At 32.0% G+C, this 16305-nt stretch overlaps 2 protein-coding genes across 5 annotated transcripts in view; both read right to left on the bottom strand.

The window, feature by feature from the left end:
* Positions 1–289: 289 nt before the first annotated feature.
* LOC141528054 (uncharacterized) lies at positions 290–2242 on the bottom strand. Its single transcript, XM_074243896.1, has 3 exons — positions 1782–2242; positions 1655–1708; positions 290–1534 (listed from the first exon to the last, which is right to left on the bottom strand). Exons 1-3 carry the CDS (start codon positions 2139–2141, stop codon positions 290–292), a joined length of 1659 nt encoding a protein of 552 aa, XP_074099997.1. The 5' UTR covers positions 2142–2242.
* A 3951-nt stretch (positions 2243–6193) lies between these two features.
* Nca (neurocalcin homolog) overlaps positions 6194–16305 on the bottom strand; it is a 118700-nt gene continuing 108588 nt past the window's right edge. For all 4 annotated transcript variants that reach the window (XM_074243964.1, XM_074243962.1, XM_074243963.1 and 1 more), the window contains exons 3-5: positions 8870–8988; positions 8599–8787; positions 6194–8528 (exon numbers count right to left, since the gene is read on the bottom strand). In XM_074243964.1, coding sequence (XP_074100065.1) covers positions 8328–8528; positions 8599–8787; positions 8870–8988 — 509 coding nt within the window. In that variant the 3' untranslated portion in view covers positions 6194–8327. The remainder of the gene's footprint in view (positions 8529–8598; positions 8788–8869; positions 8989–16305) is intronic.

Genomic DNA, 16305 nt, shown 5'->3' with positions numbered 1-16305 from the left:
ATAGATTGTCGTCCATTAGTGTTTAAATTATTTTTTTAATTTATTGTACTTTTATGCCAATACTAGAATTATTTATTACAAGTTTTAGGTATCTGAATTCTATAAAATATTACTTATAAAAATATATATTTGTTACAAAGAAAATATAAGATTTTAAAAATATAAAAGCTTAATTCATAATTTTATTATTTACAATTTTCTTGAGTATAAAATAATACCTCTCTGCTAGCAATATCATAAAGTTGAAGAATGGTATGCCTACAATATATTATGTTTTCAATTTTATTCTTCAATCGATAATAATCGCAGGCTGGAAATTCACTAAGCATGCACACACAAATAGAATTTGTGACATTGATGAACGTAAACTTAAAGGTAAAACCTTCTGCAGCAGCCGGAATTGTTTGATTCTTCCAATAACGTGTTCTACGTATATACGTTGCTTAGCGATCCGTTTCGTCTCCATTTCTTCTTGCGACGATAATCGTTGTCTGCCATTTAAAAATGGTGGTATGTTCAAGTACGCTTGTTTTGATTCGACAATATCATGAACGGTAAATCCTCTATCAGCCAAAACTAAATCTCCTGGTTCCAAGTGATCAGCAATATTTGACTTTATAAATATTTCACGGTCTGAAATACTACCTTCGTATACATCTGATACAAAGCATACACCTCCATTAGGAGTACATCCAATTAGTGCTTTATAAGTAGTTCGAGCTTTGTAAGAAGAATATAAATTTCCTTGATGTTCAAAGTTCGATGGTGACTGACATTGAAATTCCGTACAATCAACAATAACTCTAATATTTTTCAGAGATTTAAAGGTTTTTGGCAGAGTTTCTGCTATTTTTTCTCTTGACGGAAACATAAACGGCTTCAAATTACGTGAAAATTCATCAAATAAATGTTGAATCCAAAATTTTATAGTTTTTGAAACTAAAGTTGTAGAAATTTCAAATCTGTAAGCCAAATCTTCAACTAGCAGGCCTACACGTAATCGAATGAGCACTAAAATCAGTTGTTGAATTGGCGTTAATTTTGTATGGTCTTTATTATTACTTTTTTTTTCTTCATTACTTTTATTGGTTATACTTTTGCTATCAGTTTTAACAAAATTGTATAAAATTACAATTTCTTCATACGCCAAGCTTGTGTAAAATTTACTTTTCTTGATATTACTTTTTAAAAATTCTTCAAATCTATCCATCGCTGAAACTTGACGTAGACTTACTTGAATTCTTTTACTAGTATATTTTTGAATGTCAGTTTGAACATATTGATCACATAAATTGTGCGATAATATTTTATCTTCTGCATTAAGCTCTGTTACTAAACTCTCACAGTTATCACTGGGTGCTGTTGACATGAATGTATCATTAACATTACACGAGTTTGAATTCACTGTTGAAGTTACATTTTCATTCGAGGAATCTATCACAATGTTTTCGATAGTTCCAACATCAACAGCACCATTCTCACACTCCATATCTTCTGCAGGACTATTTGAAACTCCAGTACTGTTATCGCTATTCTAAAACACAAAATTTTTAATGTTTAATTTTGGAGTATATGTTATTTTTTTTATTACACTGCAATACTTGATAATAAAATTTTAATTAAATTCTCGGATTATAAATAAAAATGAACTTACGTCTTTAATTTCCTTATATTTTTCAGCCAAAGAGGTCCGTGTGATAATTTTCATCTGAAAACAGATTCATTATTTAAGGTTCAAATCTTTTATGTGTGATACTAAGAATGATTTATATTTCTATTACCTTTTGAGAAGATTGACCTTGTACACAACTGATGGGATCTGGATATTCTGTTGTTGGACCACTTTCTCCCTCAAAATGAAGTGAACAAATGTATGTGTCCTTATTAACATGATCAATCCCTTGGAATCGACCATCACCTCGTCCACACCGCTTAACCCACAAATCACATTTACTACACTTAGAACAAGTATTTATATGATTTTTCACTGTTGTTTTAATACGTTTTTGACGATATTCCAGACAAGGCTTTCGGAAACTTACAAAAAAGTATTGATTTGCTAAAAAGGATTTATTTCGTGTATCACTTCGACACACTCCATAACAACAATGCTTTTTTGCACCCTTTTTTAAAGATAACATTTTTTAATTCAATCTAAATTTATGTTCGATCTTTTACTTATGAGTATATTCACCAAATTTTTATATTTTTAACAAATACGTGTTTGTGTTGACTTTTAATTATATTAAATTATAAAAAATACGTAGTATGTACTGTATTCCCTTGTGGAAATAATTCTCTGAAAAAACTCTTGAAAAGTCTTTATAACTCTGAATAAGACTTTTCGAAAGTCTTCACATCCGTAACTAAGTAAAGGAAAGACTTAATAAGTCTTCAAAACTCTGCAATACTCTTCAAAAGTCAAATTTTCCCTGCAATTTCGGAATTTCTCAAAGAGTTATTAAGACTTGATAAGACTTGTTCAGTTTTACAGGAAAAGAAGAAAATATTTCTTTTCAAAAAAATTGCTTATCAGAATTAAATAAAACTATAAAAAGAATTAATGCATGTTTTAAAAAATTTTTTTAAATAATATTTTCATCACGAAAATACTTTGATGGGCATCGAATCACTCATAGTTGAGCAAGTCAAAACATCAACAGCAAATGAAGTGCACTTGATGTTGGAAACAGATACTACTCAAAGAGTAAATCCAATCGGTATTTAATTTGGACTATCAAATATTAAAGTCAACTTTCTAGGTAGGAAAGAATTTTCTATCCACACGCTATCTGCTGGAATTAATTGATACCTAACATATTTTAGTTTACGAATTTACAGTTAGAATCTTTGAGTGTTCTTAGTTTCTAATAGGTGGCATGTGGTTAGAAAATTCTTTCCTACCTAGAAAGTTGACTTTAATATTTGATAGTCCAAATTAAATACCGATTGGATTTACTCTTTGAGTAATATCTGTTTCCAACAGCAAGTGCACTTCATTTGCTGTTGATGTTTTGACTTGCTCAACTATGAGTGATTCGATGCCCATCAAAGTATTTTCGTGATGAAAATATTATTTAAAAAAATTTTTTTAAAACATTCATTAATTCTTTTTTATAGTTTTATTTAATTCTGATAAGTAATTTTTTTGAAAAGAAATATTTTCTTCTTTTCCTGTAAAACTGAACAAGTCTTATCAAGTCTTAATAACTCTTTGAGAAATTCCGAAATTGCAGGGAAAATTTGACTTTTGAAGAATATTGCAGAGTTTTGAAGACTTATTAAGTCTTTCCTTCACTTAGTTAGGGATGTGAAGAATTTCGAAAAGTCTTATTCAGAGTTATAAAGACTTGTCAAGAGTTTTTTCAGAGAATTATTTCCACAAGGGTTTATATTTGTAAAGTGCCCGAAAAACATGGCGGAATTTGAGGCATGCGCAGAAAATATTTCCGACTATTTTAAAGGCTATGGGTAAGTACTCGGGAGTCGGAGTGTGACAAAATCAGAAGAGGTTTGATAGTCAACCGCATCGGTCACTGCTCAACAGAAAAACAGGTAATTATTCACTCGCACGTAAATTTTTGGAACGCTGCGATGAAAGTTATCAAGATTGTCTTTTCAATCTTGGAGACCATATTTCTAACATTTTTACTGTCACAGGAGAACTGAACTTAAAGTGAAGACGATCCCCGGAGTGAAAGAAAAATTTAACAATGAGTACCCAAAGGATTCACCACGTCAGAGAGACATCGTGAACAGGAGTATAAGTTAATTACTCAGGTATTTTATTTCATTCCGTGGGTGGAAGATAGACCGCGGTTTGTACTCGGTCTATCATTCCTCTTCTTTTCCTTTAAATTCAATAGATTAATTGTGGAACATTTGCTAGTTTTGGATTTAGTGATTTTCATGGGGGTTTATACCCGAGGATCACTCAATCGACCTTGCGGGGGAAGTTTTAATATCTGAAAGTTTTCAATCAATTAATTAACATCGGAAAATTCGTTAAATTTATTTTTATAATAATTAACTTAGTAAAATTGATTGATTTTTGTTATTGAAAAAAAACCGACAAATTTTTATTCGTGGAATTTTGGTCAAGCGTCAGTTTTTATGTCGCAGTAAATTCCAATACCCAAGGTCAAGCAAAACAGCTAGCGAATGTTCTAGCAATTAAAATTTGAATATTTCGAATTGTGTCAAATTTTTTTATAATAGATAAAACTAATAGAAAATTATTGATAATATTTTATATTAAGAATTAATTAGTAAGAATATTTTATATTAGGAAAATTATTAATTGAGAATATTATAGAGTGGAAAATTATTAAGAATATTATATTAGGAATTATTTATTGAGAATATTATATTATAAAATTATTTCGTCAAGTGTAAATTTAGTAATTTGGGGATTAAGTCCGTGAAGTAGTTAAATTAAAATTACTGAAACTTGATAATTATCGGCGTGGACATTAAGTCCTAGGAATTAGTTAATCGAGTCAAAAATTGTCACAGTAAAAATTTAGTCAGAATTAATTAATTAACTTATGTTAATAATTTTGAATGTGATTGAAAAAGTTATATTGTGATTGATTTAATTATCAAAAGTTAATTCAGGATATTAAGACCTTTTGTTTTAAATGGTTATTGTTATATTGTTAAGACTATGACCATAGGTTACTGAGGAATTTTAATCCGTCTAATATTTTAATAGAATTGAAATTAACAATTGGAATTTGAGAACTTTGTTTGAGAGATAATTGTAATAGTTATTTGGAAATTGATTGTAAGTTGAAAATTGTCGTTTTATTAAATTACTAATGATTGAATAATTTAATTTAAATATTTTAACTAAAATTTAATTACATTCGATTTGTTAAAATTTATAAAGTAAAAATCAATTAGAGTCAAGTTAGTAGTGTGAGTGTGAGACAAGTGTGGGCTATGTATGAGTTGCAAAGTGATTAGGTCTATGTTTCGTCGCTGGGCCGTTACTGCTGTAGCTGGTGTGGGTTATGAGAGCGTGCTGCAGAACATCTAGGTCTATGTTTCGTCGCTGGGCTGTTGTTCTGTAGTAAAGTGTGTATAAGCTGCAGGAGTATCTAGGTCTATGTTTCGTCGCTGAGCTGTTACTCCTGTGAGCCAAGTTAACGACCCTAGTATATGATTCGTCTCTGTGCAGGTGACAGTAGTTAGAAATCGGGTAGACGCCGGGAGGGGCCCGTCACGTGTAAACGCCGGGAGGGGCACGTGTTAGAAATCAACGGGTAGACGCCGGGAGGGGCTCGTTGAGAATAAGTTAGAAATCGACGGGTAGACGCCGGGAGGGGCTCGTTGAGATTAAGATATTGTTAAGTGTGGTTAGTGTGTGTGTAAGTGAAATTTGTTAACGAATTTTAAGCCAACTCTGTTAAGTTTTTTTTCTTTTATTGTTAATAAATATTGATAAATTTTGTTAATTAAATTTTTATTATTCAACAGCACCTTCCTCCACTCTCTCTACCCTAAGATTAAGTTTCCTCAGCTCTGAACCGGTTCCAGGAACCGTGATTAAAAATCCTGGTGGCGCCCTGATAATTGTATTGTTGTTAGTTTTGTTTATTTATTTATAAAATTGATTAGGGGCCAACCTGAGCAGGTAAAGCTGTTACAAGTGCATAGTAGTATAATTGGACAATTCTTATCCGGCCACCCCAATTACTTTAGCACACAACTCCGAATCACATGACACGGATCGTAGGCCCGCACATGTGACCCTACAAATGGAGGAACAAAATTTTTTTGTAATAGCAACGGCGAAACTCGGATTTGAGAGGATGCAAATAAAATTTTATTGATTGATGAATAAATTTAATAACTTTATTAACATCTGAAATTTAATTATTTTTCATTAAAGTTGAATGTTATGTTAGTACAGTTATTAAAGTTTAATGTCCTTGTTAATAATGTTGACATTGTTATTGTTAAAATCTTGTCAATAAAAATAAAACTGTCACCCGTAAATAAATGATGAACTAAAATACAAGTGAAAATTGTTTACATTTTACGTTGCATTACGTTGTTTACATTTTCATTTTCACAATATAACCTTAACCACGTTTAAGTTTTTGCAGTCAGTGTAAATAAATAAATTAATTAAAAATGTTTAGTCATAAAATCATAACATTCTAATGTCTCATGACAAGAATGATGGTATTTTTTAAATTTTTGATTTATTTTTCAATTATGAAATATGAAAATTTATTAACAATAAATTAACTTATAAGTATGAATGAAAAACATAACTGCATAAAGTTTAGTTTAAATTTATTTAATGGTCTGAAGCTCGCGTGCTACGCAACGTTACCAAATGTTCTGACGCCATTTAAATGTAAGTTACTTAAAAATTTTCAGTGATTTTATAATTTTAATTTCTCCATAAATTCTACGGCAACCTACATATTTTATTGCTGAAGACAAAACCTGAATATTTCAAAAACCTTATTTTGAGTTTTTTTCTACCCCATCTAATCGGTAGTTGATACCATAATTCGAGAAAGTTGTTAAGGTATGACTTTTTTGTAAGACTCGGAAAAAATACTTACATTTTTAGAAATTTTTTTTTCAAAAATTTGCACCGTGAAGGATAAATTAAACTTCACTAGTAGATAACTAAGGATTTTAACTATTAAATAAAAATTAATTTTATGCATAATCTAATATTTTTTATTTAACATTGATGGCGAAAGAACATCTTTACAAGAATCGACTTGTCGCCAAAATTTTTTTTTTTCGATTTATACTCTCCCTGGCGAACGATTATAGAAGTAAACAAAGCTGAATATTCTATAGTATTTTTTAGCTTCCGTGCGATAATGTAGAGACAGATGTCACTTATCGATACGCGTGCGAGAAAAGTAGACAACTATAGCTGACCAAATATCATTCATTTTACCCCTCTTACCTATAGCTTGAAAATCCAAGTTTTGAGGTTGGTATTACAAAAAAACATTGTCTTCGCCTCATCATATCTATTTTAGTATCCTAACTATGCAAAATGATATTAAAAACTAAGTAAAGTAAAGTCTAATGCCACTTCTTTAGTTCAAAAGCCTATTATTGTGTTAACCTTACTGATAAAAGTATCAAATAGTCCAAGTATATTGTCAATTTAACTTAGTACATAGTAATTTAAACAGAAAGGACATAAGAGAAAAATTTTTAGAGAAAAATGAAAAGTAGTCATAAATATGTAGCTAATGAATAAAAAAATTAGAATTATTATGCGCACACGACTAATCATAACTACTTATATGAAAAAAACGTATATAGATTGGAAACTAAAGAAATATTTGTAAAATTATTATTTCAAACCTCAAAAATACATGGAACCACAGTATTCAACTTCTATCCATCTTAATTATTTCATCCGCAATATTAATCATTAAAGTTTTTAAGAATTAATCTAAAATATATTTTACACAAAAATAATATTCAATAAAAAGTTTAATCATAATTTAATCTTTCATATAAATTATTAAATATTTTAAGTTGCAGTTTTATTGACTTGCGTCGACCTGATTTGATTTCTGCATTTTTGCATGGATATAACACTATTAAATTTCTATAATGTACCACCTACAAATAATCGCAAATATTCATATATTCGATAATGTGTTGACATTCCAATCATTTCAATGATTTCTCATAAATAAACCCTACAACAAATGTAATAGTGTAATCGACAAGATTATACTTATTTATCGAAATAGGATCGTTGATTCACTTTGGCATTGAAAAGTTACAGTAAAATGAATTATAATACATAAATTCCAAAACTTGGAGGATTAATAAAAATTTATATTAACGTTTTGCTACTCAAACTATTTTCTCAAGAATTTTTAATTATGACGGAGCAACTGAACTAGCCTTACAGACTAGTTTGCGGTTTGCGCAAGCGCGCTAGACTCAATGACTCTAAGGCTTTCAGCTTAGGGATTAATTAAAAAATGTATATTGATGCTTTTAATTCCATTAAACTCGACTTATCATAGAAAAACATAAACAAGTTTCAATAAGCTATGCAATAACAAGATATTCATTCAACGTTTCTCTAATGTAATTTACAATTTTATAACACGATCTTTGCCAAAATATTGGAAATGTAAATAACATATCTTTCATAACTTGTGCTTCCAACAAGTGAGCAAGATCCAATTATATAAGATAAAAATTAATTCTTCTGTGATACTAGTAATTAATTGGATCAATTTTTAATAAAATGATTGAGCCAGGCCCTAAAGTAGGGTCACAAAAGGCATAAGGAATAATATTCAATTGCCTAGAGCTCACTGAGCCTGTGCGCTTGGGTCACACTGCAATAGTCGCACAATGGATGGGTCACTTTTAGCACCTTCTATAAACTCTTCTAGAGATAACTTTCCGTCTTTATTTTTATCCATTTGACGAAATATTTTGTCAGTTCTCTTTTCAGGAGTAGATTCATCTTCTGGCATTTTCATTACTGTTCCTACCATTTTATATATTGCCTAGAAAATGAAAAATTTAGCAATAAATGTAAAAAAAATTGTTCTATATTAAAATAAAGATTTTACGTACAGTAACAATCTCAAGCATTTCTTGTCTAGAAATATAACCGTTTCCATCAAGGTCGTACATACTGAAGGCCCACTTCAATTTTTGCTCTAATTTTCCTCGCGAAGTCACACTTAGAGCACAAAGAAATTCTCGAAAGTCAATTGTACCATCACCATTCGCATCGAATGTTCGAAAGACATGTTCTGCAAACTAATTTAAAATATTATAATGAAATAGTATGAGATTAAATGACTTAAGATAGTTTAAAAATATAATGAAATCTATTTGTTACCTTAGAAGCATCGCCATAAGGGAAAAAATTGCCATAAATTTTTTTAAACTCTTCTACACTCAGATGTCCACTAGGACAGTCCTTTAAAAATCCTTTGTACCATTCTTGAATTTCAGCATCTAAAAATACGTTTTTATAAATAATTAGTTAAATAATTATAATAATATAACTTATTGATTTACATATTTTATAATTAAATTAATATTTTTAATTTCTGAAGTATAAGAAGGGTAATTTTTTTAGTTTTTGAAAGCTGAGCCTTAATTTTTTTCCGGTATGTGCTATTAATTTTTGGTTCGATTTTTTCAATTTACTTTCGTTAGTATTTGAATTTAATATTATAAAATACATAAAAATAGTACGGTTCATCAAATGAGTCATTTTTTATAAAACGGCGTTATTACAAATCTTATCTGCATAGTTTTCCAAGCATTTAAGACATATCAGGTATGACATATGGTTTGTGCTAAATCTTTTTTAACTTTCCTCTATGAAAATCAATGATTTTCAAACATTGAGAAGTCATTGGTTTGCCCAATTTTTAAAATTACGCGACTCTTGTCACACGACCGCGCCGATGCTAAAACATGACAGCAGTCTCGCGGAACCCCATTTTTAACATTAAAAACAAATTATTATTTTTGAAACTAGAATTCCGGGAGTTTAGATTTTTCTTTAATTTCCCCCTCTTTAAGGCACTTTTTTCTGATTTTCTGATTTTTCTGATTTATCACAATCTCTAAAATTTTTCTCAGCAAATTTACACAGGATTCTAACAAAAATTTCCGTTACTATGTAATATAGTAATGGTTACAATTCTAACATAAGAATAAGATCTATTCTTTTCTATCCGTGTAATGAGTTCACTAATAGCGCTTAAAATACTCCTTCGTATGCCCCAAAGTTCGTCAAAATCAGTGAATTCGTTTGTGAAATTTGTGTTTTTTAAGATAATTTTTCAATTCTTTATAAGATCGGATTTCTTTCCGACAATTTTAGTAAAGTTCAAGAGAGCTTAACTGTGCTAAATTCCACCAACTACATCAAGATCAATTGGCTTGTCTGAAAGTTATTAGAATTCAAATATATTCAAAAAAGTGTCCTAGTGAATACAAGCTAAACTTTTGAGCTAAGAGGGCTCAAAAGCTTACAATTCGCTCGGCACTCGTGGGCAGAGTAACATCACTTATTATACTACTTCATTGACAGTGTGTTGCGCGTTGATGCATCCGATTGCGCCACCTAAAATAATGCTCAACATCTTTTCATGTTAAACGTATACACACTCATTTTTGACTAGTATATGTGCGTGCACCCAGCCAATAATTTTATCTTGGAGCTTGGAGAGCTCAAAATAGCTGCAGTACCATGACTTTGAGGTCGGAAAGCTCAAATAAATCATAATAAGTGAAATTCGGAATGCTTTTAATTTAAAATTAGCAGGAAGTTGCACGGATATGGCTTGTAGAATCAACCGTATTATTAATTTTTTCTATTCGTAAGTGCCGCCTTTTTTACGGTTTATCGATAACTCTCTTTTAGTCATGGTTTTGTGAATACAAATTTTCAAGTTCCCGCTAAAGAAATTTAAAATTAAAAAAATTGGAAAATTGTTGGTTTTACTCCGTATTTCGAAAATTGAGTTTTGATCAGATCAGATCTTGACAAAGCCCGAGCGGAGCCCGACAAAGCTGCCACGGAATTTTGCAATTGCAAGGTAATTATCTCTGTTTCCTCTGAGTTTTCTGTGGAACCTTTAGAGCGATCTTTCAATATTAATAATCAATATTTATTGCTAGGAATTTAGCCAGCTTAAATATCTTATAATAATTACTATAATAGTACTGCAATTACAGATTTAATTACATCGCCAATAAAATCCCGAGCAGCGAGAGCAGTGGAGATTCCCATACAGGAATCACCAGAGTTGAACGCCGGGGCCAAGCTTGCGCCAATACTGGGGTACCAAGCTTGGTGTCCCAGTCTTGACCCAAGACTGGGTAAAGTAGCCTCGGCCGTTTCTTCGGTAAACCAGCCTTGGGCCAAGCCTGGGTAGCTCAGCCTTGGCCGATTCATCGCACGCCAGCCTTGGCCGATCCATGGCACGCCAGCCTTGACCCGGGACTGAGTAACTCAACCTTGGCCGATCCATGACACGCCAGCTTTGGGCCCAGCCTAAGAACTAAGGAAAATATTTGTAAATTTTGAATTAATTTTATTTGATTGGAATAAATATTTAAAAATATCATCACCATAAAAAAAAATAATCAATATAAATAACTAACCGTAAAAATCTACCTTTGAATAAATTTGGCTTATAAGAATGATAAGCTTTAGATCGACCTGTCGTTTTAATGGCGTAATGGGTTAGGCGTCGGCTTGCAAGCGCGCGGCTAGGGTTCGAATCTCGATTCCGTCAACTACTTTATTTCTCTACATTAAATCGGGTAAGCCTTAATAAGTAATTACACGTCACAAACTTGCGTTAGTACTAAATTAAAACAGAGAATCGCTCATTTAATTAAGATTTTCTACTTTTTAAAATTAATTTTGGAGATTTAGGTAAGTTTGGCACAATCATGGTAACCAAGGCTGGGCCAACTCTGGGTCAACTTTGGATTAATTCGGGGTAAACTCGGGCATACAAGCTTGGCTCAGTCATGGCAACAAAGACTGGGCTAAGTCTGGCATACAAGCTTGGCCCCATGTTATCATTCCAGACTTCCGCCAAGACTGGGCCAAGTCTGGGGCAAGCTTGGGCTCGTTGTTCTTTCCTACATGGGTTGTTGTAGAGGATTTACCAAGACACAAAGCGTAAAAAGGACGACAACGAAAGTCGACAAGAATCGACAAAAATCCCAGGTACAAAAACATTAACCTCGGTAAAATTTGCTTTGCTGAAGGAAACTCTAGGCACGGGCCAGGTTCCGGCTTCCAATCACACAACTGATTAATTAATTAATTACCTGAATCAAATTAAGTACTAACTTTATAAGTTGAAGATAAGAATAGTTAGAATAAAATTTGACCGAAATAGTAAAATTCGAGATAGTTTAAAATTAAAATAAAAAAGGTTAAATTTAGAATTTAAATTACAAATTAGAATATTAATTAGTTCGAGATAAAATTTACAAAAGTAAAATTATTAGTACAGTTACAATTAAGCTAAATCACATCAAAAGCCAAAAGAGAATTTTGTCGAATAAATTTTAAGGCGATTTAGGAATTAAAATAAAATTGACATAAAATATTATTAAAGTCAAACTATAATTCATAAATAAAATCAACCTCTAAACTAATTCTAAAAGTTAAAATTGGAATTAATAATTAAAATTAATCTTTGAAATAATCTTCAAAATTTAAAGTAAAAATTATAGTTAAAATAAATCTTCGAAAAATTAAATTGTCAATCAGTAAATTGAAATTATAAAAATCATAAAAGTAAAAATTATCAGTAGATTAAAAATTGTTCAAAACTTCGATAAATAAGTTTGCCAAATTCCAGTTAATAATTATAGAGATAATTAACATGAAGTTTTGGCCTCCGAAAAATTTAGTCAAGTTAATAACTGAGTCTCAAATCCTTACTGGAATTCAAAATGGACGTAAGCCGATTATTCAGGCAGTTTGAATTCGAGTGAATATTAATTAATTCAACATTTTATTCAACATTTTTGGTTGAATAAAAAGCAGCTGTGATATTTTTATAAATTAAGCAACCAAAATTTAAATTTAATTATTTATCGAAGTTAGGTACCGGGAAATTTTGATTCCCAGGAAGTTATGTTAAAAAGAGTATTGCGGATTTTAAAAGTCATTGTAAATAAGAGTCGAGTGTGTTTTTTGAATAAAATTGTTTTATTGAGAATGTGTGTGTGTGGGGGGTGAGTGGAGGGTGTGTGTGCGTGCGTGCGTGCGTGTAGCCATATATAATAGCTAAATTTGTCATTAAAGACAAATTTTTGGGAACTGGGGGAAAATAACGGATAAAGGGGGAAGGGGAGGACCTTTACTCAGTAGGAATTTTCGGTAACTGAAAAAGTAATTCGACCCCTACCTAAAGTCGACCGAGTTCCAAACCAGCTCCTGATCTTTCTAGTGGAGAGGTTGGCGGAGTACAAGTTAATGGACCAGCGAGGATTAGTGATGCACTGGAAGAGCTGTTAAGGGCTTTCATGTTGTCGACGGATATCGAGCTGCTGATGAAGCATCTGAGAAAAGCGGTGGAGCTTCATCTTAAAAATCATGGATACGCAAAACAAGGGCAGTAAACAAAATTTTTTGTTAAATATTATTCAATGGTATGCACGGAGTATTAGGCCTAAACTTAACGAACTTATACATAATTCCAAAGATATTGATATTTTTCTAATTTCAGAAACCGGGCTCAAGAAAAAAGATACTCTGTATATCAAAGGATTCGACTTTGTAAGGAGCGACAGGTCATTATATGCAATTTACGTGCTAGAATTAGAGCAAGTTGTGGGCAGATTTTATGGTTGTAATATCCTACAATATGCTGACGATGCATGTCTTTACTCGAGTCATCGGAACACCAATGCAGCAATTGAGCGAGTGAAAAAAGCAATAGACGATGTGTGTAGCTACCTAGACAGTTTTGGACTCGATCTATCTTTGAAGAAAACCCAATTCTGTGTTTTCGACAAAAGGAATAGTAGAAAGCTAAATTCACCGAGGTGGAACATAACTGTTAGAGGGTGGTCGATTTCTAACTCCGAAGTGGTCCGGTTTCTTGGTGTGGATCTCCAGGTTCGTATGAGCTGGAGACTCACATTGAGAAGGTTGACAAGAAATGTCGGAACGCACTTAAGACAATCAACTGTCTGAGACGGACTTGGTAGGGTGCTGACCCTCTGTTGCTATTAAGATCTATAGAGCTTTAATTAGGTCTAGGTTGGAGTATAGTGGTCTTGTTCTTTTTAACCTAACTAAGTCAGAGAGAAATAAACTCGATAAAATTCAATTTAGAAGTCTAAGAGCAGCTCTAAGTTACTTCTCGTCTACACCGTGCAATGTAATTCTAGCAGAGGCAAAAGAGCCCCCGCTTGATATCAGGTTTAGATATTTGGCCTCAAATTTCTGGGCCAGAGTTGCATCTAGAGTGAATCACAAAGTTCTACATGTTTTACAAGAGGTCGTAGACCTGGAAGATACTCCAACCCTGATTAAAAGAGACGACCCGGTCAATCTTGTAGTTAGATTCCGCGAAATTGACAAGTACAGACATTTGATTATGTCTGCCTACGGTCCACTATGCTACATGTATGATTTCGAATCAATTATGTATCACCCGCAGGTGTCATTCAAGGAAGAAGAGGAAATTAGTGGAACTAAATGGTCTCAAGAGCTTTTTAGAGACATCTTTGACGTAATTTTTTCAGACTCTAAGAGTGTGCTTCAAGTCCTAGTGTCTGACAAAGCGGTGGGTAAAAAATCCTATCTGGCCCTTTTGATCAGAGACATTAAGAAAGTTGGAGTTGAGAGATAAGAGGGTCAGGCTTTTTTGGATCCCTGCACATTGTGGCATCATCGGTAATGAGGCAGCCGATAGAGTTGCTAAGGGGGCTATTTACTCAGGCAGAGATACTTCCCTTCTTCTCCCTGCAAGCGATTTTAAAAAAATATGGAAAGATAGAATGTGGTCAAAATTCCACGATTGGTTCATGTCTTCGAATATTGATAAGGGTAACTACTACAGAAATAACTTCTACGTTAATACGTCCAAACTATGGTTTAGTAAATTAGGAGTGGTCATCATTCATTAAACTCTTGCTTATTTAGATATGGTATTGTACAGTTTCCATCTTGTACCTGCGGTGGTGCGGATGAATCCCCGAACCACATACTGTTTCAGTACCCTTTATATGATGCTCAGAGTCGAGCTTATCGATGTATTAACCGTCTTGATAGGCCAAGCTCCTTACAGCGCTGAATTTTTTTTAGGAAACAAGCCAGGGAATTTTGAATTGCTTGTGCAAATTTCTTCCATCTATTGAAAGATTTATATAATGAATTGATTTTTAAATCGTTAATGACTATCTGTTTAAGCACATTTGTACAGGAAAAAGTGATTTTATGTAAATTTTTTACCATTTATCTATATTTAGATTCAAACGTAAGTGAATACTATCTCTAATTTGCGTTAGATCACTAAGTTCTAAATTAAGAATAAATTAAAATTTGTGATAAACTATACTTATATAATTGTGATAGCATTACTTAGCTAGTTTGTGTAATGTTTTCGCACAAAATGTTAAAACTGTAGACTTATTAGTAATTTTTAAAATATTTAAAAATGACCGTACTGTGATAATGTATTGATCTAGTTTACCCACAGATATTTCTACTTCACTTTATATAACTGTTATGTACAAACGCAATGATTATGTATAATGTCAATCACTAATATGTAAACGTTGGCTATATTGGTTTAAACCAACGCCTTGTACTCTATATTATTTTTAATAAAAAAAAAAAAAAAAAAAAAAAAAGAACTCAATCCTTGTGGGTAATAATTGCCCAAGAAAAGATAGGTTAGACCAAAGTACATGTATTAGTCTTGTACTAAGGGCCACTTATGGAATTTGATGGAAATTCAAAAACTTTATTACTTAAACTGATAATGTGAATTTGGAGTTTATGATAAATCTGCGATCGCAATTAAAATCAATATTATAATGCACTAACTACTTTGAGAAAGTTGAGAGCATGCAGTACACGAATTAGACTACTACGCTTGCATGCGCACATCTAACTCTTTTTCTGAAACATAATTGGCGTATATATCTATGGGAAACTAGTAAAACGTTGAAATTAGCGATTGACATTCACGATTTTATAATTTGATTTTCTCGAAAAAAGTTTATGTCTTTCCTGTAAAGTAGTATTATTTGAGATACGGAGTGACGTCAGAGTATCCTTAATAACTGAAATGAAAGGTAGGTATCGCGTAAATCAGAATGTCAACAAGATGTCAGATATTTGCTGGATGCTAACCAGACAAATACCAGAAGAAAATAGAAGACGTAAAAAGAACTCACTGCGAAGATCATTTGAAGATAAAAAAATTAGGAAAACGGTTGACCCTGAAGGCCATCACTTCAACTTCCCGCTACTTTCGTAAATAAACGCTCAAAATTGCGCTTATTATGTTTTTGAACTCGAAGAGCTCAAAAATATAACTTTTATGTAGTTTTGAGCTCTCCGAGCTCAAGAGTCTGATAGAAGTTTAATAAAACACTATATTTTGAATTTTCAAACCGCAATAACTTATGAATGAATGAACCGATTTTCACGCGGTTGGCGGCATTCGACGCAGTTTTTTGAGCCCCACAAAGAATCAAATTTTAATTGATCGAACCAGAAATGTCGAAGTAATTAAAAAAAAAAAACTTTTTTCGATTTTCTTTCGACAA

Source organism: Cotesia typhae, unplaced genomic scaffold, assembly GCF_013202065.1.
Source record: "Cotesia typhae breed Kobodo isofemale line unplaced genomic scaffold, CoteBio_Ctyphae contig_42, whole genome shotgun sequence".
Lineage (NCBI taxonomy): Eukaryota > Metazoa > Arthropoda > Insecta > Hymenoptera > Braconidae > Cotesia > Cotesia typhae.
Note: the sequence above shows the minus strand (reverse complement) of the source record. Positions and strands in the feature narration are given on the sequence as shown.